Below are 27518 nucleotides of genomic sequence, written 5' to 3'. Positions count from 1 at the left end.
CATTCTGCCTGGTTGTAACCTTGTTCAGGTTACTTAATCTCTTTGTGACCCAATTTCTTCTGCTATGTAAAGGAAATCCTCACCTCACACCATTGTTGGAGTGAGTAAAATAAGGTCACAAATGGGTGTGTATAACTCACACCGCAGCTTAGAACTGTAGCAAGTCCCTTCTGGGACTGTAAGAAATCTGACTTTCATCTGCCCATCATGGAGGTGTTCTTTCTTAGCAGCTTAAAGCAGTCTCTGCTGCATAGACATGTTAAAAACAAGACAGCATCTCTCACCTTTGTTCTCATATTCCTGATACTCACATACTCACTTCCCACCTGAAATATCCTTGCCCACTCCCTTCCTCTCTGCCAGTCCTTGGGCCAAAACATTAAACCATTGTAGATGCTCAATAAATGTTGGCTGCATGTTCATCCCTGCCTTGCAGTTGTTTTCTCCTGAGTTATCTTAACCTCCAGTTCCTTTAGCATTCACACATCATCCTATACTGGTTTTGCATTTCTGAGTGTCACTCTTTTCTCAAATCTTAAGTACAGCATAGCTTTTATTTCAATTTCAATAATATTTATATTGTTCCTGTGGGTATAAGTGAATGCCTGAAGGAAATGATCTCATAGATATTCCCCCCCAAATGACATGAGATGCCCATGTGGGTTAACCATAGGATCAAAGTTGTCTGTTTGGGATAACATTGAAATAGGCTACCTGGGAAAGATAGTAGAGATCAAGATGGGAGTATGTTCTTAATGAATCTCCTGTTCTCCTGCCTGCATAATTTCCAATTGTATTTTCATCATTCATTTCTCCACTCTGCTCAACATAGTTGTTGTCCATTTTCCCAACCAAGTCTATAGGATCACTCTACAACTGTTTAACTATATATTTGGTGCCAAGCCCTGTTCTTTACATGGATTATCCAGATTAATCATCACAATGACCCTGTGAAGCAGGAATTATTAGTGCAATTTTACAGACAAAGAAACTGAGCTGGAGGGCTTAAATAACATGCTTAGAATCATATAGCCAGGTAGTGGGACAGCGAAGATTTGAGCCCAGGTGTGTCTGATCTCAACATTCATGATCTTAACCACAAAATTAGACACTCTTTGATAAAAACCAAGAATAGTCATGGCACATCTCTTCATTGATTTAAGTCAGAATCCTCAGCCTGAATCCAGTTCTCGGTAACTCTGAAGTCTCTGTCTCTCATACACATATACATACACACTTTATTCATGAACTTAAAAGGCAACCTATCATAAGTCTTAAACTCTTGGATTTCCTTTTTTCTTTTCTAGATCACTTGCCTACCTCCCTGTCAAAGTGATCCCATCTCAAGCTTTCAGAGGACTTAATGAGGTCGTAAAAATGTAAGTAAGTTACTGCATATCAAAAGACATTCGTAATTGGAATAATGAATTTTTTCTAAGAGAAAACACATTTGAAAGGGGATAATTTTTCTAGGAAAGAAATTGTGTTTAGGATACTCGCATATTTTTATCTTTGTAATACAAATAATAACCAGAGACCTTTGAAGAAAAGGTATGATTTTTAAGAGTCATTAAAATCCAGATAATCAACCTTGCTTCAAAGAACTGAATGCATTTTGTAAGTGATGATCTATCTTTTAAGGAGAAAAAAAGATAGATTCCAATCATAAAAATTCTCCTTCTGCTGCAGCAGCTATTCCCTTGTGTCACATTTTTAGATAACACCCACATAGGAAAAAAAAATGTGTTGGAAGTTTATTGTGCATCAGAAGATAATCTTTATATCTAAAATATAAGTATATAACAAAAACACAGTATTTATAACTATATTGATGAAAGGTATTTATCAAAAGTGTAAAGTACTCGGATAATGCAGTATGATCTCATGTTTGTCAGACATAACTTCGATCATTTGTCCCTGGGTTTCAGCTTCCAGGACCAAAGTTCCCATACTTGGAGAGAGAATGTTCTCAAGGGCCCAGTATTCCATCATCTTTCTTAGTATTAGCTTGAGTCAAAGGACTTCATGGCCATTGAGTTCCCACAGTGCATCTCTAATCTTAACAAGCCACTGGACTTTGGAAGCAGATTTGCCTCTCTAAAGAAGATGCTACAGCATCGATCTTAGCTCCTTTGGGAACCTCTATTGCCCTTTAGGGTATTAGTAAGCAATTAGAATATTTAAAATAATGCCTCAAGAACTACTGCATATTATAGGAAATTCACTGCAGACTTGTCAGTTTACTTGAGCCTAACCCACGCTCTTCTGCTCTCAAGTTGGAATGTTGAGTTTTGATAACCTTTAATGCATTAAGACCTCCTACTGAGAAAAGCAGCTACAGTTAAATAAGCAAACCAATAGGTGGGAATAAGATGAATCAGCCCAAGAACAATCCATTCCTGCGTTGTTCAGAAAAGACATTAGCTACCTTAGGCTCTGCTTTTCTGTGGGCTAATGCTCTCATCAGTCTGAAGTCTTCAGTGAGCCTTAACCTTAGAAATAAGCAAATGTACAGTTTGTGAATTTCAGACATTTTTTTTCAGCTGGCAGGAAATGGTAGCTTATGTTGGGATTTTAGGGTAACACTGACGTTACCTGCATGCTTGCGAATCATATATGACAAAACTGGTTCCTTTATTTTTGTGTTGTTTTCAAAAAATTCAATTATTCATTACTCCATTCACTTATTCATTTGTACTCTTAACTTTGTGCCAAGCAACATAAAGCCACCAGGGATTCAGAAGTGAATAGAATATACTCCTTGTCCTCAATTTGCTCACAAGTGAGAAAAACAGTCAAGGAAGTAGATAATTATAATTCAGGATGGATACCATTTGCAGGAGTTGACCACCTTGCAATAGCTTCAGCACGAGATTTTGGGAAACCAAGGGTTAAGAGTTACGAAACAATTCAACCCATATTAAAGCCTCACTCGAGTGACAGAATTGGGACCCAGAGATCCATATCCTAGTCTTGAACCTTAATATAAATACTATTTGACTCTCCTCTCAGGGCCCTAATTTCCAGAACTGTAAAACAAGGGAACCTGACTAGATTTTCTCAACGGGCCTATGCAGTTCTAACAACCTGTGACTCTGAGCCAGAGATAAATAAGAGAAAAACCTGTCACATAAACAGGGGTTACTAAAACTTGCATTTTAACTGCACCTGGGTTGTAGGTGCCCATCAGTGCTTCTAAATCATACAGTGTTAGCACTGTATGATTTGGGGACAACTTGCACATCCTTGTTCTTTTTAGGGGGACACAGTGGAGTCCCCAGTTGTTGGGTCACACACACATCTCATTATCATGCAGACACAGTCATTTCTTTCATGCTTCTTTCTCTTTTTTCCCCCCTCTCTCTTCCCTAGTGAAATCTCTCAGATTGATTCCCTGGAAAGGATAGAAGCTAATGCCTTTGACAACCTCCTCAATTTGTCTGAAATGTAAGCATCAGCTAATAGACAGTTTACTGCTGTACACTATTACCCTCGCTGGCTGGAGCCCACTTGGTATTTGTATTCAAGCATCCACTGCTAGGAATCCAAGAGGAAAAGACTACAGCAATTACTAGGTCTGGGCAGGCAATAATTTTTCTCATGGCAGTGGCCTGTAGGTTGCTATGGTGACAACTGCTTCTCCCTGGGAGCTGTATAAATTCTGAAACATCACAACACAAAGATAGAAATTAAAATTGACATTGTGAAGTCCTGCCAAGTAGCTCTTGCCTATGGAGGGTATGGAGTACTTGGGATAGTGGGAAAATGTGGAAAAGAGCTTGGAGATCATAAATTGGTTTTTGGCACATTCACTCATTCAGTAAATGTTTCTTGAATACCTACAATGTAAAAGCTCTCTAATAGACATGTGTGTGTTGAGTTTGTTGGGTTTTGTTGTTGTTATTGTGATGTTTTGGAATTAACTCTTAGAAACAGAACACTTGCCAAAGTATCATTTGCCCAAAATATCACAAAAAGGATGGGAAAAGGCTGGTTCAATTCAGTTTTCAAGTGATGAATCTGTGGCCTAAAGAGGTTAGCTTACTTGCCTGACATCACACAGCAAGTTAGCGCCAGAGCTGGAATTAGAAATCAATTCATGTGACTTCTAAACCAGGCCCCCTACTGCTGCTTTGTGTGGTCCAAACCTGAGCTTCCAGAAGAGCACTCAAACTTCACCTACTTTGGAGTTTCAAAAGTAAGGGAAGGGGAAAAGTATTAGCATCAAACATTTTTTGAACTCTTGTGCTTGGCATTTGTTCTATGTTGTGTCATTTAATCCTGACAGCTACCATGCAGAGTCGGGGTAATTATCCCTTTTGTCCAGAGGAAGGAATGGAGACTTGGAAAGGCACAGAAACTTGACCAATGTGACACTTTAGACCAGGGGTATCTAATCTTTTGGCTTCCCTGGGCCACAGTGGAAGAATAATTGTTTTGGGCCACACATAAAATACACTTACACTAACAATAGCTGATGAGTTTTTTAAAAACTCATAATGTTTTAAGAAAGTTTACAAACTTCTGGATCACATTCAAAGTCATCCTGGGCCACATGTGGTACGCAGGCTGTGAGTTCAACAAGCTTGCTTTAGACCATGGCAGGACTGGGATTCAATCCCAGACTGTCTTTCTTCAAAGCTCCTGCATTTTCCATTATACCACAAGGTCCCCCTATAAATGATCCAATGAATAATTACCTAAAGAGAATAATTAATAGGTAAGTACATGAGCAACTACCGTGTGTCCAATACAGGGCTAAATGCTATTGGAATACAGAGGAGATAAAATATAAATGTCCACCACAAGATGACAGTGTAGCCAGGGAAGTAAGACTACTCACCAGTTACGGAGAAATCCAAAATAACGAGTAAGTGCAAAAGACATAGTCTGGACTTAGCTGAGAAGCAGAATCACACGTGGGGCTCATTACAATTGCAGAATGACAGTCCTGTCTCAGACCTGGAAAGCTGCAGTTTTAACAGACTTCCCAGGTAATGCTAAAACACAGCTTATATTGAGAACCACCAGGGCAGCTAATGATAAATAAAGCTTCCCATGATGCAAAGCCGCATTCATCAACAGAAAGAAATATAAAGCACTCTCAGGGAAAGTTTATGGATTCCCAAAGAAGGCCCTAAGACTAGCACGCTAGCTCCATGAAGGCTCTTTCTGCTTCGCTCACAGCTGTATTCCTAGCATGTAGAACAATGCTTGCCACATGTAGGTGCCCAATAAATGTTTGTTGAATGAATGACTGGGCTAAGGTCAGGCCCCAAAATTCTTTTATTAAATTTATTTTATTTATTTATTTATTTATTTATTTTAGTTACGGGGTCTCACTCTGTTGCCCAGATTGACCTCAAATTCCTGGGCTCAAGTGATCCTCCCACCTCCTTCCCAAGTAGCGGGGACTACAGATGCATGTCACCACACCCAGCCCAAAAGATCTTAAAGATAAAAGTCCCTTCCATCCCACCCACATAAGGCCGTATATGGCCTATGATTGCTTGACTCAGTTGTTATAGAAATAAATACAACAAAATATCACTCACATCTGGAGAATCAAAAGGGCTGAGAAGATGGAAATAGGCACAAGTGATGGGTAACTGTAGTGTGGTGGAACAAACACTAAACTGATAGTCAGAAAAATTGGGTCACGTCCAAGTTCTGCTAATTCTCAGCTGTGTAACTAAAGACAAATCATTCAACTTCCTAATTTCAGCAACTATTATAACTATTGTTAACACTGGTTGAGGCCTTACTGTGAACCAGACACATATATTTATTCCTCAAAAACAACACTATGAGGAAACCAAGGCACAGAGAACTTTAAGTGATATATCTAAGGTCATATGATCAGTAAAATCAGAATGAAAAACCAAGTTGACTCCAGACCCCATGCTCCTAATCAATACACTACATTTTCTCTATAGAACAAGGTAATTATTATTTCCTCAGGTGGCTGTCACCTGCATTAAGGAAGCCAAAGGCATTTACTAGCCTTTTATTGAATACAAAGTAGACAGGACTTAGCAATGGTGACTACTTTCTATAGGGTCACAGTAATTAGGGGAATGGGGGAGTTGGGCGGGGAGGGCAATAACACCACAGTGGTGTATGGCTGTACCTTTATACTTTGCAAAGCCCTGCCTCTTGTTACCTCTACCTATTCTATTACTTAAAACCTACTAACCTGTGAGGCAGGAAGACTATATAATACTATTATACCAATTTTACAGAAGAGACACTAGCTCAGGGAAGTTAGGAGGCTGGGCATCAACACACAGCAAATTATCTTCAGGATGAATATAAAATCCCCCAAATTCAAGCCTCTGGCCTTTGCCCTGTGCCATTCCACAGACTGGTGCCCCTCAGTATAACTGCTCATGTGATTGCCAGCCAATATGAAGAGGACCAGTTTGCTTACAAGGGAGAGTAGGTAATTTGCTCATGTCTCCTGAGAGAGGAATCTCTCATCACCCTCAGTGTGCGGGGTCCACAGTGGGGCAGAATCTACTTGGCCAGGAGCCCTGGGTGTCAGTGCTGTCTGTGGTGGGGGAGCGGGGGAGGGTGCAGAGACAGACTCCCTGCTCTGATCCTCATACCGGCCTCTTTAGAAGCTTGAGAGCAGTGCTTCCTGGAAATAGTGACTGGCTCTCACCAAGCCATTTCCATCCCTAGAGTCGCTAGGGGTCCTCCCAAGCATATGAAGGTCACTGGCTTTAGCTGATGCCATTTTCAGCCAGCAACTTCTGGTGACCACAATCTCACCCATTCCAAACAATACATATCTATTAAATGCTGCTCTATTTTTTCCCCCTCTCTTTACAGACTGATCCAGAACACCAAAAATCTGAGATACATTGAGCCCGGAGCATTTATAAATCTTCCCCGATTACAATACTTGTGAGAAATTTTCCTTTTTAAGCAACTGGGAAGGGGAAGATGGGCATCTGATGAAAATCAAAACAAGGAAAAGGTTGGAAAGATTTTGTTTAACCATATACATGGCACTATTTGCATGTTCCTCTTCAGCCTTCTGATTTAAATTTAACTGGCATTTCTTGTCAGCCACCATGCTGGGTGCTTTTGTATACATAAAAGTGGTTCCCAACATTTTATCTGTCCTAAACACCTGGGAAGAACATCACCCCTTTGCAGTGATTTTCAAGGTTGACAGTGGGTATGGGAGATGGAGGTCATAACACTTTAAAGAGAGTAAATCAGAATCTCTGAGGTGAATAGAGAATAGGTGAAAGTGAGAGTGGCAATTCTGATTTGACTCTCATCACTGTTTGAGAATTACTGATCTCCTGCATCTCATGTTTTTTCATTTGTTCATTAAATGAAAACTTTTTAAGTATTGCCTTAAAGTAGACACTATGCCATACAAAGTAAATCATTATTTTCCACTTCCCATTAACTCTGTCAGTTAGCATTAGAAAATGAGTACCACTGTAGCCTTCCACAATCATTGCCTTGCCAGCAATACCAAAATTTCTGAAATCTATGAATTTATCACTATGGATTTTCTCACATATCAAGTCATCCCTATACATAAAGAAAAATGTAAGCCTCCCTAAAACAGACATCCTCTCTTTCTTCTTTAAATTTCATAAACTCCTCAGAGAATGTAAAGTCCACCTCCCATCACTGCCCAAAAAAAGGAAAACAGAGAGAAGGGACATCTCTCTGGTATTTCACGTCATCAGCCTTGCCCTGGGGCCTTCTACAAGAGCTGCTACTGGAACTGGCATAGCTCCTTTGTTAACTCTAACACTGAACAATTCCAAACTCAGGTGTTCTGCTTTTCCAGACCTACAGGGTGTCTATAGGGCATATAAGCATACGGTAGCATCAACTACTTTGAAAGAACATAAGGAAATCCCAGAACCAAATTTGACCACTGCAGCCCTTATTATCTAAGAATAATTGTATTTATTAAATAGTATTTTCATCCAAAACTGTGATATTCACCCAACTCAAGTACACATTGTAGTCTAATCCCACACTGCTATCCCCAGCTATAGACAGAGCAGAGATCCAGTGTGACCTGGGCTTTTGGATAAGGAGGACAACCAGAGAGAGCCAGAAGAGAAACCTGGCTTTATTTCACTGTCACCAGGGTGACAGGCAGTTCACATTAGTTGTCCAGAGTCCAAGACCGGTGAATCCACAACTCGGTGGAAATCCAGATGCCCAGACTCTGAAGGAGCCCCATTCTTGTAATAAAATATTCTTCAATTTTACCTATCACTTAAGCCTCTCTCCTCTTTGGAGGTTAAATAAAAGGTGGGAGGAAAAGAAGAGTCTTGAATAGCTCCAAACACCAAAATGAATTTTAGTGATTTCAATGAGATGCAAAGAAGAACTTCCTGAATTGCAAGGTAGCTAAATAAGGGAAGATTTTTAATAATGAGCAATATGGATTTATCATAAAAGATTAATCTCCTTGAAGTATTTGAATTAAAATCTGCTCCAAAATTTAAGGATGCTTTCTAGAACTATCAAGAGCATGTAATAAACTAATTACTAAAAGAAAATGGAACACAATACAGTAGGAAAATGTGATTGATTTAATAAGAAAAGACAGGCTAGAAATATAAATAAAAAAGACCTTTAAATTTGGCCCCAGTCCCCAAATCTCTAAATAGGAGTCATTAGAGCATCTTCTCCTGTAGCATCAGGGACTTCTGAATTCCAACAATCTTTCTCAGCTAAAAGTAGTCCTGATAACACCAAACTCAGTATTTTTAAATTTAATGTGAAAGTCGTATTTGCAAAATGTTTTTGTACTCCCTTTTTATCTTTATGTCTTACTAACAATCACTTTTACCCACTCTCTGCCCACACCACTACCCTGTCCCTAATCACAGGAGCATCTGTAACACGGGCATCAGAAAGTTTCCAGATGTTACGAAGATCTTGTCCTCTGAATTAAATTTCATTCTGTAAGTACCAGGCTGATTGCTATGCATAACAGTTTCCTATTTGCCGCTAAAATTTGGAAAGTAAATATTTCTTATTTCTTTTCTCAAGGGAAATTTGTGATAACTTACACATAACCACCATACCAGGAAATGCTTTTCAAGGGATGAATAATGAATCTGTAACACTGTGAGTAAACTCCCAGATTCATGTTCTGCCGTACAGCCTCCTGCTATTCTCACTACTAGGTTGGGTGAGCTTTTTCTCATGTTTTACCACATTCCTCACTCACTGGTGACATTCTTCTTGACCTAAAATGCTAAGGGTGAAAGGAGTTGTGTAAGATCACAGCTGGGTCATATGTTCACATGACAAGCAACCAACCAATTCAGTTTAAAGGTAACCTAGGCCCCAAGGATTTTTAGTGACTGAGTCTCAAACTTATGAAATTGTTCACTGCATTAATGAAGAATGCTCTAAGGCTGGGAAGACACAGTCTAGAGAGGTGTGGCTTTCCTGGCTAAAAAATAGCACAGAAATTTCAAGATTTCAACAGGGAAGAGTTTGGAAGGATATTCTCCAAGTAGGAAAAGTAGTTTATCAATGGACCTTGCTCTGTCTCTCATTTTCGCCTTCCTCTTGGGTCCCTCCCACTTTGCTTCTGAAGCAACACTATCTATACCCATTCTCTCTATCCCTTAATACTTAACAATAATGTGTTTTTATTTGACAGTTACTCTTCAGGTTACCAGGCTATCCTTTCATGGTGTTTCCTAAGGCCTCACTATTCAAAGTATGAACCATCATCTTCAGCATCTTCTGAGAACTGGTATATTAGTCCGTTCTCACATTGCTATAAAGAACTACCTGAGACTGGATAATTTATAAAGAAAAGAGCTTTTCATTGGCTCACAATTCTGCAGGCTTTGCAGGAAGCATGATTCTGGCATCTGCTCAGCTTCTGGGGAGGTCTCAGGAAACTTACAATCCTGATGGAAGGTGAAGGGTGAGCCAGCACCTCACATGGCCAGGAGCAGTAAGAAGAGAGAGAGCAGGGAGGTGTCACGCACTTTTAAACAACCAGATCTCATGAGCACTCTATCACAAGAACAGCACTAGGGGGATGGTGCTAAACCATTCATGAGAAACCACCCCCATGATCCAGTCACCTCCCACCAGGCCCCACCTCCAACATTGGGGATTATAATTTGCAATAAGATTTTGTGGAAACATAGATCTAAACTGTATCCTCTAGTTAGAAATGGCTCACCACAGACCTACTAACTCAGAATATGCTTTTTACAAGATCCCAAGTGATTCACATGTATATTAAAGTTTGAGGAGCACTACACTAAGGTAACTCAACCCATGTTCTTCACAGGACACTTGCCAGACTTCCTTCCCTCTGGAATCCCTGCCATACATCTTCACATGGGAGCCTTCCACTGCCCTACCATTCAGAAGCAGCATCCTGGGCACCATATTTTATTTTATTTTATTTTATTTTATTTTATTTTATTTTACTTTATTTTATTTTATTTTACTTTATTTTTGAGACTGAATCTCGTTCTGTCACCGGGCTGGAGTGCAGTGGTGCAATCTCAGCTCACTGCAACCTCCACCTCCCGGGTTCAAGTGATCCTCCTGCCTCAGCTTCCTGAGTAGCTGGGACTACAGGCATATGCCACCACACCTGGCTAATTTTTGTGTTTTCAGTAGAGATAGAGTTTCACCACGTTGGTCAGGATGGTCTCGATCTCTTAACCTCATGATCTGCCCACGTTGGCATCCCAAGGTGCTGGGAATACAGGCGTGAGCCACCATACCCGGCCTCATTTCTTTATACCTAAAGCCCAACGACCCTTATTTAATTCTGCTCCTAAAATCCATATCCCTCTCACTCTTTCTGCTTTGGTTACAGCCCATGGCAAAATTGTGATGAGGCAATAAAGGAGCTCACCCTTAAAGAAAAAAGAGAGAACATGGACTGGAATGACTCTGAAATGAAGAGATAGATGTGAAGCAAAAGAAGAGACCATCTCAGAGGACTCTCTTTTATATCACTGGATTCTAAAAATTGGTATCCTTGGTACACTGCCTTTGTATAGTACTTTTACTTTGTGTAGGTGTAATTTTACATGTATAGTTGTCATGTTACAAAGCTGTGACTATGTAGCTTCATCTCAGATTACTGCAATCAAAAGAATACAGAGCAGCAACCACAAATAATTTCAAAAATAACCCATACTCTTTACTTGCAACTCTTGAACACTGGGAAGGAGACTCTATTGATCCTAGAAATATTTCTCAACAGTCTCTCCACTCCTGCCACTTCCCTCATACACCACAGCTCTACCTGCTGCTTATAAAGTGTTTTCAACTCACCACTGGATCTGGAACTACTCATTCATCATGTCCCCCACCAAAAACAAGGTATTCACCAAATAAACTCCAAATGAGGTGATATCACATGCCTTAGGATTTGGGGGTCTCCCCATGTCTATATCAAGAATACAAAATACATAGGATTAGATTCATGTCCTCAAGAAGTTCATAATCTCAATGAGGGGAAAGACATAAAATAATAAAAGGATAATACAAGATAGTAGATATTCACTATCAGAGTGTGTGGTACCTAGAAATAAGATCTTAGAGAAGTCCTCTTGGGCTGGGGAAGTCAGAAGAGGCTTTATAGTGGAGCTGATAGACTTGAATGAGACCTATGGAATCAGTAACATTTATATGGGTAAGTGTGATAATAGCATCTAATATTTATGTAGCCCTTATTAAATACCTGTACTGTTTTTAAGTACTTTTTAAGTCTCATAGAACCTTATGAGGTAGGAACTATCAACCCTACTTTTAGACGAGGAGACCAAGGCACCAAGAGGTTAAGTATCTCTATCTCAGGCCAAGATGTGGTCCCAGGCAGTCTGGCTCCAGAATCCTGTTCTTAACATTTACGTGGTACCACATACAGAGAAAGGTAGAGTAAGGAATCCAAATGAAGAGATAGTAGGAGCAAAAGCATGGCAGGAGAAGAACAGGGTGAAGCTACTACTTGGGAGTAAACATGCTATTTAAGCAACAGAAAGTGAGTTTAGATAACTGGCTGAGATGGAGAGGACATTGAATTGCAGAGACCCTTAAGTGCCAGAACAAGGAGGCAGGCTTGGAGGTAACTCTGGAAAAAGTAACAAAATAATCTGCTCAATAGAGTAGACTTTATTCAAAGATTGCAAATATCCACAACTCCCTTCGATTTTGATCTAAATCTAAAAATAATCAGAGACCAACAGGTACTCCTCCCAGGTAAATGTACAATGATGGGAGTGGAGTGAAGTAGGAATGAAAGGGCAGAAGACATGGAGGAGGGTGAAGAAGAAAATCAATGTTGGGATAACCCATAGGTAACTATGAGCTCACAAGACTGGGACACCCCACCAGACTCAAGGAGTAACCAAAGATTCCTTCTCACACATCATACTTCAGTATGTGCACAGAGAGCTTCATGGTTTTCTTTATGACAGGGACATTAACTTATGTTGCTCATGATTTTAAGAAAAAGAGTTCATGCCAGTAGGGTGTAATTTCCCCCACTCCGAAGTTAATAAAGATTGAGGCTCTGTCTCTCCCAGAGAGCCTGTGGGACATTGTGGTTCCATCCCCCTTCTCATTCTTGGCCCTTCATCTGGAAGGGGAGTGATGAGTCTTCTGCCTGGCACTTGTTCTCGCTGAATGGGCCCCTCTGTAAGCAAAGGATCATGTGGAGCACCCTGCTGGAAAAAGAGTATTGCACTTAAAGAGGAAAGCCTTATTTTCTCAGTTATAAAGTTCAACTCTCCAATTAGAAAATAATGAAAGCAAGCCTTCTCTTTTCATTATTAGTGGTATTTGAGATTTTGCCTTTTGTAGAACCTGTCTTGCCCTCCCCCGACCCAAATCTTTACCAACTGTGAGCTCATTTAATGAAAACAAAACACTTCACTTGATGCTGGAGAAACTCAGTGGGGCTAATGCTAAAACTATGCATTATGCTCTTATGTCCCTTTATAGCCACTTTGGTTGTTTATTAAATCTCCTCAAGAGGCCACCTTGAAATGTCGCTCCTTCCCAAATAAGCAGAATTTAGCTGCACTACCTTTAAAATATTCTAGGTGATTGGTCATACCAGTCTCAAAAAAAAGAGACAATCTTGATTCACATCTCAACTCCACAAAGAAATGGAAAGGTCACGGCAATTAATTTTCTAAGACCCTACAGAGAAGTGATGTCTGGAAAGGCATGACAATTCCAGGCTGTACCCATGACAAGCCACAGTAGAGAGATTGCTCGGTCTCTCTACTGTGTTGAAACAGGGAGGCTGGGCTTCAGTCCTGGCTCTGTGTCTAACCAGCCAAGCAGCCTTAGTCAGGTCATCCCACTTTGACATACCTCTGTCTCTGTCTATTCAAAGGGATTACTGCCTCCCGTGAATCAAATCACTTTGCGTCAACTACACAATCATCACAATTACAATTAATCACAGTTAAAAGCTCATACTTAGCAACCTGGAGCAGGCCAGTTGTTTTAGACCATCTTAAAAACATCACATCTCATCATCTCCTTTTAAATGTTTTTTTTTTTTTTTTTGAAATTTTTAACTGACAAATTGAGGCACTTTCCATTTGTCTTTTCATTGACAGATGGAAAGAACAGTATGATGAACACCCCATACACCTTATGTAGATTCATCAACTATTAGCAGCTTGCTGCACCCACTCCATCTCTGTGTATGTGAGTATATACCACACACTGCCCTTTTGCCAAGCCATCCAAAAGAAGTTTATACACATCATGGCATTTCATCCCTAAATACTTGAGCATGTATCTCTCTAAAACATGGACATTCTACATAACTACAACGCCATCACACCTAAGAAAATAAACATGAATAATATTATCTAACCTACAGTCCATATTCAAATGAAAATGTCTTTTATAGATTTTCTTAGAACTAAGAATCCAATCAAAGTTTATGCATTGCATTTTTGCTGTTACTTCCCTTTGTACGCCCAACCTCACCTCCCACATCTTCCCCCATATCCCAAACTGTCCAGCTTCCTTCCTCTGTTCTGTATGACATAGGATCCTTTGAGGAGCCCAAGACAGTTGTCTGGATTCAGCTGACTATATTGCCATGACTAGATTCAGGTCAAATATTTCTACAGGAACACTGCAAAGGGGGTGCTGTGCCTCTCGCACTACATCAAACCAGGATGTCACACTGTCACACTACTTGGCTGCTCGCTTAAGGCAGTGACTGCCAGATCTCTATTGTAAGAGCACATTTTCCTCTGTCATTAACAAGTAAACTATGGTGGTACACTGTGAGTTTGTGTGACTATTCAGTTGGCCAACAACTTTTCATCCAATGGTTTCAGCCTCCATTGATTACACGGTTGTTACAAGGGGAGTTAAACAAAATGGTAGTTTTTTACATGCTATCATTCTTCTACATGAATTAGCCAACACCTTTCTGTAAAGAAGATGCTTACTTTTTTCCCCCTTTTCCCTGTTCTCTCTTAGTCTGTCTCTTTTTGAGAATCACTATAGAATGTGAATTTTTCAAAAAATTTATTCAAGATATTGGAATCCTTTACTGCTATCATTCTTTCTGATGCCTGTCACCCTTTTTATTATTACATATAGTAAAGACATATAAGTTGACATGAACATGGCTGAGATAGAAGGAAACATGAAAACTCAGTGCTGCTGAGAGGCAAGAGGCACAGCAATCCAGGGACAGGGATCCCTTGCTATAGAGACTGTGAGGCCCCAGAAGTGGGGGGACCCTGATGCATAACTAGGGTTACAGCAGCACATAGTAACCAGGTCACAGGTACCCATCTAACCACTGCCAGCACATCCACTAGAGAAGTGTCTTCATACATGAGGAATTATTCAGCTATAAAAGGACTTCAGCAAAGTTCCACACAGGGAAGAAAGTGGTGAATTTAGGATTTCCTTTCTTTAGAATGCTGTTTGTATAGTCATTTGAAAAAAAAAAATGTACTTACAAATATACCACCATATTTTCTAAAAGATATCTTCTAAAACAGCATGCTTTGCCTTTTAGCAATGGGGCCACTTTTTTGAGACCCTGAGTATCTGTAAACATAAATTAAGTTTTCTTCTTCAAAATCATCCAGAAACCAGGTGATCCAAAACGAAACTATAGAATAATTTCTAATACTGTTAACATTAGAACCCCAGAAATGCTTTTAGAGTCCCAGGTATACTTGGGGTTCATCATAAAGCAGCATTCAGAATTAGAGTATCATCTGTGATTAATATCTAAAGCCCAAATCTTATTTTGAACAAAAAGATGCCATTCTGTCTGATTCACAATTACTGACATTTGAGTAGAGAACCTAGACAATGCTTTAAAGTTAGGTACAGCTATTGTAATAGAGGAGAAGTTGGGGGAGGTGAAAATCTTCATTTTTGTGCCTGTAACAAAATCGTCAAAGTAAAGCAAAGGAAGCCTTCCTCATTTAATTCTGACACCATGATGTTTTATAAAAAAGTTATCTGAAGTGACTCTCCAGATGTTTTTTTAAGGGCATTAAAAGCATTGTGCAAGCCTGACAGCATGAGGTCTCCCACTCACATTTGTAATTTCTCCAGAGTAAGGAAGCTTCTCTTTTAATCAAAACAAGGCAGCACATTCTATTGTGTGTGACTGGTAAGAAAAGAGACAAGAGCAACTGGAACAGTGGGCCACATTGTTTAGAAAGTTGAGACAAGCAGGACTGAGGCTATTCAGAAAAAAAAAAAAAAAGACATGGAAAATGTCTAAAGCCAAAAAAGTCCATGATGCTAGTACAGACCAAAGGTATCTGAGAGCCTTCAGCATGTGAGTACATTTGGGGAAGTCCAGGCCACTGACCTGACTTGCTCTGCCCAGGAAGAGAAAGACCCCCTACCTCAGTGGAGAAGGATGATAGTTCAATTAAACAAGATGCCTGTATTTGACAGAAATCCTGTCCAGAGCATGGAAAGGGAGATCCTTTCCCTCTGTTCTGGTCAGAAGACTGGAGGCTACTGCAAAATATTATAATAATAATAGGACCAACACATTAAGCATTTATTGTATTCCAGAACCTACTTAGAAATGTTAAACACATATTTACATTTTCAGTCCTTACAATAGCTTTATGAGGTTGATACTATTATTACATTTTCAGATTAGGAAATCAAGGTACAGAGACGGTAAGTAACTTGCCCAAAGTAATTCAGATTGTAAGCAGCAGACCTGGGATTCAAGCAGTTGGGTTCAGTGCCTGCAGACTTAACCACAAGGGTACAGTTACAGCAATGACATTGTGAGTCTAATAGAAAGGCATAAAATCCTAACATGTATCAAAACAAGGATCAGGGCAGCATGCAGCTGTGACGAGTAATGGGCTCATGGGCATCTAGACAACTATTAGCAGCTTTGGTGAAAACAAAGCAAGGGCTATTTTTTCTTCATCTACTACACATGTAGTGCCACCACTTAGAAGGTAGAGAAAGCAATTCAGGAACTAGACTCTGGATACAATTCTAAGCCAACGACCATCTGATTTGCCCCATGGAAGTGATAAGAACAGTATCATCCTATGATATACCCTAGGGCAAGGGTTCTCAAACTGGCATATGACGGCTCACTGGGAGGGCCTGTTATAAAAGTGCATATTTTTTGGATGCCACTATTAGTTTCTCATTTAGTAGGTCTGAGTCTGCATTTTTGACAAGCAACTCCCGGTGATTCTAATTCAGTGGATGGAGGAGAAAGTTTTGACAAATACTGGGCAAGCGTCTAAGACATCAAACTTAAGGAAGTTCAGAAAAAAGGGTGTGATTCCTTTATCTAAAAGAGACTGCTATAAAGGAATGCAGCCCCTAAAATGGCAGGAGACTGCCAAAGAATAATATCCTAAGTGTAAAATAAAAAAGAATTCCGGTGAAACTGAGCTTCTAAGGAGGCAACAAGGTTGTATATAATTATGCAAGACAACAAGCATCAACCCTGTCCCTATGTTCTCAGATTCCACAATATAGAAGGGGAAGAAAGCTACTGAAAGTGGCATCCAGTAATCCAATATGGGAGAGCTAATATGTGAAGCTGATTGGCTCTGCCTCCATTGCTTTATCGTCATCTGACCCATGATTATATTTTACGTTTTCCTGTTTACCTCCTCCAGAGAAACATATCCTCCTGTATCTAGAACAGTGCCTGGCACCTGAGAGTATTACAGTAAATATGCATTAAATGAATGGGATGACCAAATGGGAGTATGTAAGATGAATTTCTTATCATAAATCATAACCAAACAAGTTTGAAGGCTACTGACTTAGATGGAAATATAAGTTCTTTGAGAAAGGCCTGTGGTGTGATGTAAAGTTAAGTTGCTTGAATCTGCCAAGACCATAGCTTCTCTTTGCAGGGTTGCTGGAAGCTGGCCAGGGACAGGCTGTGGGGTGTGACTTGAGAAATGGTTCAGAAACGTGCCTCAGATTCTACAATATAGAAGGGAATGAAAACTATTGAAAGTGGCATCCAGTAATCCAATATGGGAGAGCTAGTATGTGTAGCCGTAAACTCTGAAGAAGCTCAGAAGAAAGCATATGAGAGCCTGGGAAGCCATGGAAGCCTCCCCCTCCCAGGGAAGGGCAAAGCCGCTGCTTTACCCAGGCTATTGACTGAGCTAGGTACCAGGCATTCTGTGAGGCCCCAGGGCTTTAAGAAATGAATTAAATATGCTCCCCTGCCCTCTTTGAACTGAATCTAATGAGAAGACTTAAGAACTATTTTGTAACCTCTAGTTATATTTTCTGAATTTCAGAGTTTACATATTATACTACAAAATGAGTCACACCTTTATTTATATGTTGGTTTGTCTCAGCTGTGTTGTGGGTTGATGGGAGGAGACCACACATACATACACACAGAGTACATACATGCTATTGATGTTACACACACACTCACACCCCCCGTAAAGTGAAGTTCCATGCTCATTTTATTTAACAAAGACTAGAGAGGCCTTGAAGACAACAGCTACCTGGAGCAGGAATAAGTGAAGCACATTTCTGAATCATTTCTCAAGTCACACCCCACAGCCTGTCCCTGGCCAGCTTCCAGCAACCCTGCAAAGGGAAGTTAGGGTCTTGGCAGATATAAGGAGCTTAACAGTACGTCACACCACAGCCCTTTCTCAGGTGGGTTTTACATCATCATTCACAAAGAACTTATACAAATATTTCCATCTAAGTCAGTAGCTTTCAAACTTGTTTGGCCATGATTTACGGTAAGAAATTCATCTTACATACTCCCATTTGGTCATCCCATTCATTTAATGCATATTTACTGTAATACTCCCAGGTGCCAGGCACTGTTCTAGATACAGGAGGATATGTTTCTCTGGGGGAGGTAAACAGTAAAAACGTAAAATATAATCATGGGTCAGATGATGATAAAGCAATGCAGGCAAAGCAAATCAGGGAAGGAGGATAGGGAAAGTAGGGGGATAGGAAATCGGTGTTTTAAATAGGGCAGCTAGTAAAGGCCCCACTGAGAACATGACATGAAATACAATCCTGCAGGAAGAGGATGGGTAGGCCATGAGGATATCAGCAGAGGAAATGTAAAAAGAATCAGCAAAACTGATGTGCTGGAAGTAGCCCCAGACAAAGCATATCCTAGTGCCATTTATGCCAGTTGTGGGCTTTAGACAAGTTACTTTCCCTCACTGAGTCTATTTCCTTCTTTGCAAAATGACGATGTGCTGCTTGATTCCCTCTAGACTCCTTTTTGGCTCAAACATTTCCCTGTATCTGTGTTCTAAGGATCCTCTTATGTCTTATTCCGGGTAGAAGTATATATGTATGTATGTATGTATGTGTATTTATAGATATATACTATAAAAAATGGTGGCATAAAATTTCATAAAAATTAATACCCTAATTACTTGCAAAATGCTCTAATACTTTTTATTTTTTCTATGTAGTTTTTTAAATGCTGGTTATGCCCAAGTAAATTGATTCACTACCCACTAATGGTCTTAAAGAACTGTTTACAGACAGTGAAATCTTCTTGGTTGTGAAGCCAAATTTGACATCAGCAAAACCACACACTCACCCAAGAAAAAAAAAGCTGGCTCAGTGCTGGAGGCTTCCTCTGCCCTCAGCTTTCAACACCCAGAAAACCCATATGCCCACACAGGCCTGCAAAACCAGAGGAAAGGCTTAAGTGTTAAACAGCTCTGGCCTCGGATCCCAGCTATGCCACTGTTTTCCTTTTGACATTAAGCAAGCTACATAACCACACTGAGGCTTAGGTTTCTTGTCAGTATAATGGAAATGATGATGAGGATTAAATCATAAAATATACATAGAGTGGCTGATGAAGTATCTAGCACTTAATAGCCACTTAATAAATTGATGGTGGCGGTGACGATAGAGAACTAGATATTATGAATGCCTGTAATAATCTTAGTAATACATGTTACAGGAGGAAAAAATGTGTTTCCAAACTGTTTCTTTCAGTTTCTTCCCATTCCTAAACCCTCTCCTCCCTCCTTCAGCAAACTATATGGAAATGGATTTGAAGAAGTACAAAGTCATGCGTTCAATGGGACGACACTGATTTCACTGTAAGTATTTGCTCATTTCCCCAGCTCACGAATAAAAATGAAATATTACTCTGGCTACAAGATCACATTCAATCTTCAGCAACTAACTCAGGGCAAAAATAAACTTTCAAGTGGCTAGCCCTCAGTGTTTCATGCATGTTACTAGGCAACTGGCTGGCTAGAAACCCCACAGCACCCTGATTTCAAAGGCAGATGCAGCCTGGATACATTGAAGTTGACAGTTTACTGAAATATTCAACACCCTACTTTATGCCTCCTCCACCTCAGTGCCTCCCTCTCTAGCCCCCTCACTCAGGTTGATGGTGTGTTAGAGGAAGCAGAATTTCAGAAAGAAATTCTTCCCTTGGCCCCACTGCAGAGAAATCAGATAACACTACCATTTACCAGTCTAATCAGCCACAACAGACCCACTCAGGGAGTCCCATCTCTGTACTGCTAGTGCGGGAGGAAGCTCATTTTCCACAAGGTAGGGAGCCTTGTGTTTTCACCACACCCTACCCAGTTCTTCATGTTAACAGCCTTTAACTCAAGAAGAGCATCGCTACTGTTTTCCTCATTGTTCTTGACCTCTCTTTCCTTCTATGGATCCTCTTCTAAAAGAGTGGCATGTTCACAAAGTTTGTGGGGCTGTGGACATTTGAACCACAGCAAGTACAGGGTGAGGTGACAGTCACCCTACAATTTGTTCATAATAAAACACTGAGAGCACATGAAAAGTTCAATTAAAGCCAAACTTAAGGAAAATAAACAAAAAGGCCTTTAAAATAAATAAGTTGTGTAAGCGGTAATCTAGACTAATGCTTCTCAAATTTTTACACACCTAAGAAGAACCTGCAGATTTTTAAAATACAGATTCCTGGGCCCTACCCCCAGAAACTTGGATTCAGTGGATCTAGGTAGAGCCTGAGAATTTGCAATTTTAACAAGCTTCAGGAGATGCTGATGCTGTCAGTCTGAAGTTGGGTAGCACAGTCTAAAGTTGGGTAGCAAAATTCTGTACAATATGCTATTTATTTTTAATGATAGGTATCTAACCAAAGCCTCTATTATACTGATACATGCTATATAGTTTGGTGGCTAACAGAATAGACTTAAGAGACAATGAGTAAGACTCAAACTCCAGTCCCACTATTTAACAGCTGGTATGACCTTGAGCAAGTTACTTAACCTATCTAAGCCACAGTATCCTCATTCATAAAGTAGATCCACTAATAGGCTTTTTTTGAAGATACCCCACCGAAATGAAAAGATCTGTTTCATATCCTCAATACTTAACACAGTGCCTGGCATATAGTAGGTGCTTATTTATTATGTACTATACAATATAATTAATTATAAGTAAACAATTAAACAAGATTATATTTTTGTGTGCTTAGCACAGCATAGTAGCACATACTAAGTGTTCAAGAAATGGTAGAATTTTTAAAGTTGTTCTCCTATCATGGGGTGAATTTGCCCTCATGTTCTTTTTGACTTGATGACTTAATGAAAGGTTCATCAACAAGCATCCTTAAGTTAATGAAGGGTTCACTCAGGCCAATTGAATCGATTTCTGCCAAACTTAAATCAGAGGCATTTATATCATCTCCTGGCACAGTTCTCTCAGATGCCTCATTCCATTATTCACTCAACAAATGTTTATGAAGCATCAGCTGTGTTTGAAGAAACATGTCATATTTTGAGGGGAAATGAAGATGATTAAGTCCTAGTGTCGCCCTACAGGAGCTTACAGCATAGGAAGAAGCATCTCCAAATGTTGTATAAACTACACATTAAGTACTAACTAAAACAGAAGCAAAGTATGAAGCCTCCCCAGAGAGAGGTAAAGTTCTCTGGGACTTCAAGGCAGGAGGAAAGGAAAGTATAAAAAGTATCTGGGAAAGGTGGGCTTTGAGCTGGGCATAACTTAGGCAAAAATAGAGGAAAAACACCTTCCAAGCAGAGGACAGCAAGAAGAATGGTCCAGAAGAGGAAGTATAGCATGTATTCAGAGACCAGCAAACAGTGCTTTCTAGATACAAGTTAGGGACAAAACAGGAAGGGCCTCAGATGCCATAGTAAAGAGTTTAGACTCTCTTCTCCAGAAAACGAGAAGCCATTGAAAGTTCTGAGTTGGAAGTACGAGATGAGTGCTTAAAGAAGGCTCATCTGTTAGCAGGAAGGATGGAAGGCTGGAAGGGGTAGGGCAGGGCTAGAGACACAAATGCCAGGGTCATCTGAATAGAGGGGATGGCTGAAATCCTGTGTGGCTGAGGTTACCTGAACAGGGGGAAAAACAAAAGAAGTGAATATTAAATTAAAGGGAAACAAGATGAGCATGAGAAGCAAGAGCAAAATAAAACAGATGGGAGGAAAACCAACACAGTATGTCTGTGTGAGGTCAGGAAAAATAGAAATTTAGGAGGGAAGATTTCAGGTGGTCAGCAGCATTTCAACTGTTACAGAGATACCAAAATGGGTATGAACTATGAAAAGTCCAATTAGTCAACATTCTGTGTGCCCTGCATCTCACTGTTGTAAGAAAGAGGAAACCAAGGACATGAGTCAGTTTGCCAAGAACAAACTTAATTTCATTCAACAAACATTTATTAAGCACCACTGATATACTAAGCACTGTGTTAGGTACTGAGTCTGCGATGGTAGAGAGGACACAGTCCCTGCCCTTTTGAAGTTTCTGATCTATCAAAAGAGACAGACAAAAAAAGCAAATAATAGATAAAATTATTACAAGGGTAATATATACTAAGAAGGACATAACCTGTTACTGAGATCTGAGAGAGTATGAGGGGTGACCAACTTAGACAAGGTACCCAGGATGGCCTCACTGAGGACGTGATATTTAGGCTGAGCCTGAAGGATGACAAGGATTCCACTGTGGCAACAGTGAGGGAAGCACATTACAGAAAGAGGGAGCAGATGTGCAAAGGTCCTGAGTTGGAAAAGGAACTAAGTTGGTAAGTCCCAAGAATTGAGAGGAGGCCCGTATGGCCGGAGGGTCTTTAGCAAGGGGGAGACTGGAGATGAAGGAGATGGAGCAGGATTGAGCAGCCATGGGAAAGGAGTCCGAATTCTCTTCTAAGGGCAAGGTCACACATTAAAGAGTTTAAGTAGCAGGGGAGAAGCAGTTTTCAAAATTGTCAAGCAAAATTCTCAAACAATACATTCAGCCTTTCTCATAAATAGGCCTGTCCAGAGTTGTTCAGAACACAATGATACTGAAGTCCTGAGAAGTTCGCAAACACCTGACTTACTAAGGCAGCACAGGACACAGGAAAGACAGGAGCAGCCCCAGAAGGTGGCCCTGAGGCACCTGAGGGGTCTGGGAGTCAGTCCTTACTGTTCCCAGAGCACCCCAGCTGGGAAAGCTTTGGTGGAACTTGTGGTTTCTTCCACTGTGCTTCAAAAGGTCATCCTGCCTGTGCTTCTCACACCTGCAAGGTCACGTCATTGGGAGAATTCTCAAAAGTGATCCCCAGGACAATGTGGGAAATTAATTTATTTTTTGACCAAGTTGCGTAATACAGAGTTACCAGTATACAGAAAGATCTGGGTTTTAGTAAAACATGTGAAATGCTCTGTCATGAAATTTGAACAATTAATCTGACTGGGCTAACACAAGAATAATTTGCTCACAGAGCCCAGTTTCAATGATGTATAACTATAACTGAATATAATTAAAACAAAACATATCAGGAAGAAGAGTCATGGAGGTTTAGGAAGAAAAATTTCTTTTGATTTAGATTTTAAACAGCAATTGACTCTGACAATCTCATCTCTTTGAAAGTGAAAATACACCCAGGGGATGAGACAATGTGAGATTGACAGGTAGATTCTGATGAAAGGGCTGAGGGTTTCCAAAGAAAATTCGTAGTAGAAATGTGGAAAACAGCCACCCAGAGAGTGAAATGCAGGGGCTTTTGCAGTTCTTAAACAGCAAGGAGGGTGGGGAATGGATGTTAGTATGTTTGTTTTGCTGTGTACACTGTAATGGTGGTAAGAGAATCATGTTCCCATGCTTGAAATCATCACACCAACGACAGATGCACGCTGTGCCCACCATCCAGGGTTTTCCAGATGCTCTGTGAATCACAACCATTCTCTTATAGAGAGGAAGTGCTCAAAAGAAGGCTGGCAGGCTTGCGCCCAGAGATTCCTCTTCTAGTTCCCTCGACTACTCAGAGAAGGGCCTGTGCTTAGAGATACCAGTGTCAGGGCCCAGAAAGGAGGCTGCCTAGGAGGACCAGATTGTGCTGTTCCTAAGGAGTTTAGCCGGAATCACTTTGAACTCAAGGCAGCAGAGCCCTCAGGGAGCTACTTCCATAACAGCTTTTGGCTTCTTCCACGGCCTTGAGAGTAGTGGCCCTCAATACTTTTTCCATGACACACACACACATCTGGCCATGATCATTTACACTGCACAGCTCCATGGGGCAATTTTCTACAGAGGCTGTAAGTCCTCTTTCTCATCCACTGAGAAATGCATATCTGAAAGAAAAAGAATACAAATTACACTACAAAAGGGATAACTCTGAACGGACCCTACTTTTTCAAGTATTTGCAAACTTCAATATATAACTATTAGCACACTCTGAGACCTCCAAGGTCACAATGGCCGAGAGGCTAACAAAGAGTAGGTTGCACTTCAGCCCTTCAAGCCTTGGCCTCTTGGAGCAGCATTTTCAACCTTACCCAGCTGTCTGGTGGTAAACTTTCATAACTCCAAGACAGGAGCGGGTGAGTACTTTAAGTTACAGGACAGAGTTCTACCAAGTGAGGAGGTAGTGGAAGAAAAAAGGAGCGGCCAAACACACATGCCAGCAATTTCATTATTTCATTAAGGACTAGCACGTCTTTTTCCCACTCTCCCTCCACTTCCCCCTTTTTCCCCTTCTAACCCTACCACCATGCACATAGGTTGGTCTAAATATGTGTACACACAGCTATGAATGCTTACACATGAGGTACAAACTCCACTAAGGAAAATGTCCTTCCCCACAGGGAGCTAAAGGAAAACATACATCTGGAGAAGATGCACAATGGAGCCTTCCGTGGGGCCACGGGGCCGAAAATCTTGTGAGTAGAGTGGTGCTGCCTCCCCTCCCTGCCCATTGTACCCCAACAGGGCTGCTTAGGGTGATCCCTCCACATCATCCCCAAGCCGATATGTGAGACATCAGCCTCTACACCTGAAAAGGCTGCTGTTGGAAAGACCAAGTGTATCACAGCTGCCATAATAAAGTACCCCAAACTGACAGGCTTAGACAAAAGAAATTCTGTCTTATGGTTCTGGAAGACAGATGTCCAAAATCAAGGTGTCAGCAGGGATTGGTTCCCTCTGAGGGCTGTGAAGGAAGCGTCTATTCCAGGCCTCTCCTAGCTTGTGCTAGTTCTTTCTGGTTGTGGCAGCATAACTCCAATCTTCACATGGTATTGTGTATGTGTGTGCATGTATGTGTGTGTGTATGTGTATATCCCCAAATTGCCCCTTTTAATAAGAATAGCAGTCATGGATTAGAGCCCACCATAATAACCTCATTTTAACTTCACTACCTCTGTAAAGACCCTATCTCCAAATAAGGTCTAAGGTACTGAGAACGTCAAGATACGAATTTGAACAGGGGACAAAATTCAACCCATAACACCAAATATGGGGGGTGGTGGCCTCATGTGCTGGCAAAGAGGCTGGCTACCCACCTGGAATCCATTCATGGGAATCTAAGACCAGAGATCTGGCTTGCCCCTGGCACTTGGCTGGACAGGGCTGAGGTGCTGTCAGATTCTCTGAGGGTGCAAGGATTAGGACCAGGCTCTCTCAGTTAAAAAGGGTTTAAAGGATACATGGGAAATTGCTTCCAAGATGGCCGAATAGGAACAGCTCTGGTCTGCAGCCCCCAGCAAGATTGATGCAGAAGATGGGTGATTTCTGCATTTCCAACTGTGGTACCTGGTTCATCTCACTGGGACTGGCTGGACAGTGGGTGCAGCCCACAGAAAGCCAGCTGAAGCAGGGCGGGGCATTGCCTCACCCAGGAAGCACAAGGGGTCCAGGGATTTCCCTTTCCTAGCCAAGGGAAGCTGTGAAAGACTGTACCTGGAGAAATGGTACACTGCTGCCCAAATACTGTGCTTTTCCTATGGTCTTTGCAACCAGCAGCCCAGGAGATTCCCTCCTGTGCCTGGCTTGGTGGGTCCCATGCTCACAGAGTCCAGCAAACTAAGATCCATTGGCTTGAAATTCTCGCTGGTAGCGCAGCAGACCTGAGATGCTGGAGCTTGGCGGGGGGAGGGGCGCCCGCCATTGCTGAGGCTTGAGTAGGTGGTTTTATGCTTACAGTGTAAACAAAGCTGCCAGGAAGCTCGAACTGGGTGGAGCCCACCGCAGCTCAGCCAGGCTGAATGCCTCTCTAGATTCCACCTCTGTGGGCAGGGCATATCTGAACAAAGACAGCAGCCACAGTCAGGGAATTATAGATAAAACCCTCATCTCTCTGGGACAGAGCACCTAGGGGAAGGGGCAGCTGTAGGCACAGCTTCTGCAGACTTAAATGTCCCTGCCTGACAGCTCTGAGAGAGCAGTTGTTCTCCCAGCACAGCGTTCAAGCTCTGATAACAGACAGACTGCCTCCTCAAGTGGGTACCTGACCCCCATGTAGCCTGACTGGGAGACACATCCCAGTAGGGGCCGACAGACATCTTATACAGGAGAGCTCTGGCCAGCATCCAGCAGGTGCCCCAATGGGACAAAGCTTCCAGAGGAAGGATCAGTCAGGAATATTTGCTGTTCTGCAGCCTCTGCTGGTGATACCCAGGCAAACAGGGTCTGGAGTGGACCTCCAGAAAACTCCAACAGACCTACGGCTGATGGGCCCGACTGTTAGAAGGAAAACTAACAAACAGAAAAGAATAGCATCGACATCAACAAAAAGGGCATCCACACCAAAATCCCATCCATAGCTCACCAACATCAATGACCAAAGGTAGATACAACCACAAAGATGGGGAGAAACCAGAGCGGAAAGGCTGAAAATTCCAAAACCCAGAACGTCTCTCCTCCTCCAAAGGATCACAACTCCTCATCAACAAGGGAACAAAACTGGTCAGAGAATGAGTTTGATGAGTTGACAGAAGTAGGCTTCAGAAGGTGGGTAATAACAAACTTCTCCAAGCCAAAGGAACATGATCTAACCCATCACAAGAAAGCTAAAAACCTTGAAAATAGGTTTGGCGAATGGCTAACTAGAATAACCAGTGTAGAAAAGAACATAAATGACCTGATGGAGCTGAAAAACACAGCACGAGAACTTCGTGAAACATACACAAGCTTCAATACCCACTTTGATCAAGTGGAAGAAAGGATATCAGTCATTGAAGATCAAATTATTGAAATAAAGCAAGAAGACAAGATTCGAGAAAAACAGACTGCAAACAAACGAACAAAGCCTCCAAGAAATATGGGACTATGTTAAAAGACCATATCTATGTTTGATTGGTGTACCTGAAAGTGATGGGAAGAATGGAACCAAGTTAGAAAACATTCCTGGATATTATCCAAGAGAACTTCCCCAAATTAGCAAGGCAGGCCAACATTCAAATTCGAGACATAAAGACAACACCACAAAGATAATCCTCCAAAAGAGCCATCTCAAGACACATAATTGTCAGATTCACCAAAGTTGAAATGAAGGAAAAAATGTTAAGGGCGGCCAGAGAGAAAGGTTGGGTTACCAACAAAGGGAAGCCCATCAGACTAACAGCGGATGTCTCAGCAGAAACCCTACAAGCCAGAAAAGAGTGGGGGCCAATATTTACCATTCTTAAAGAAAAGAATTTTCAACCCAGAATTTCATAGCCAGCCAAATTAAGCTTCATAAGTGAAGGAGAAATAAAATCCTTCACAGACAAGCAAATGCT

At 41.2% G+C, this 27518-nt stretch overlaps 1 protein-coding gene across 1 annotated transcript in view; it reads left to right on the top strand.

The window, feature by feature from the left end:
* Positions 1-27518, top strand: part of LHCGR (luteinizing hormone/choriogonadotropin receptor) — a 63566-nt gene that overhangs the window by 16676 nt on the left and 19372 nt on the right. Inside the window, exons 2-8 of the mRNA XM_011981593.1 lie at positions 1308-1379; positions 3373-3447; positions 6835-6909; positions 8880-8954; positions 9043-9120; positions 19539-19607; positions 24606-24680. Of these exons, the coding sequence (XP_011836983.1) occupies positions 9098-9120; positions 19539-19607; positions 24606-24680 (167 nt within the window). The 5' untranslated portion in view covers positions 1308-1379; positions 3373-3447; positions 6835-6909; positions 8880-8954; positions 9043-9097. The remainder of the gene's footprint in view (positions 1-1307; positions 1380-3372; positions 3448-6834; positions 6910-8879; positions 8955-9042; positions 9121-19538; positions 19608-24605; positions 24681-27518) is intronic.

This window comes from Mandrillus leucophaeus, unplaced genomic scaffold, assembly GCF_000951045.1.
Source record: "Mandrillus leucophaeus isolate KB7577 unplaced genomic scaffold, Mleu.le_1.0 Scaffold229, whole genome shotgun sequence".
Classification (NCBI taxonomy): domain Eukaryota; kingdom Metazoa; phylum Chordata; class Mammalia; order Primates; family Cercopithecidae; genus Mandrillus; species Mandrillus leucophaeus.
This window is presented reverse-complemented; position numbering and strand designations above follow the sequence as displayed.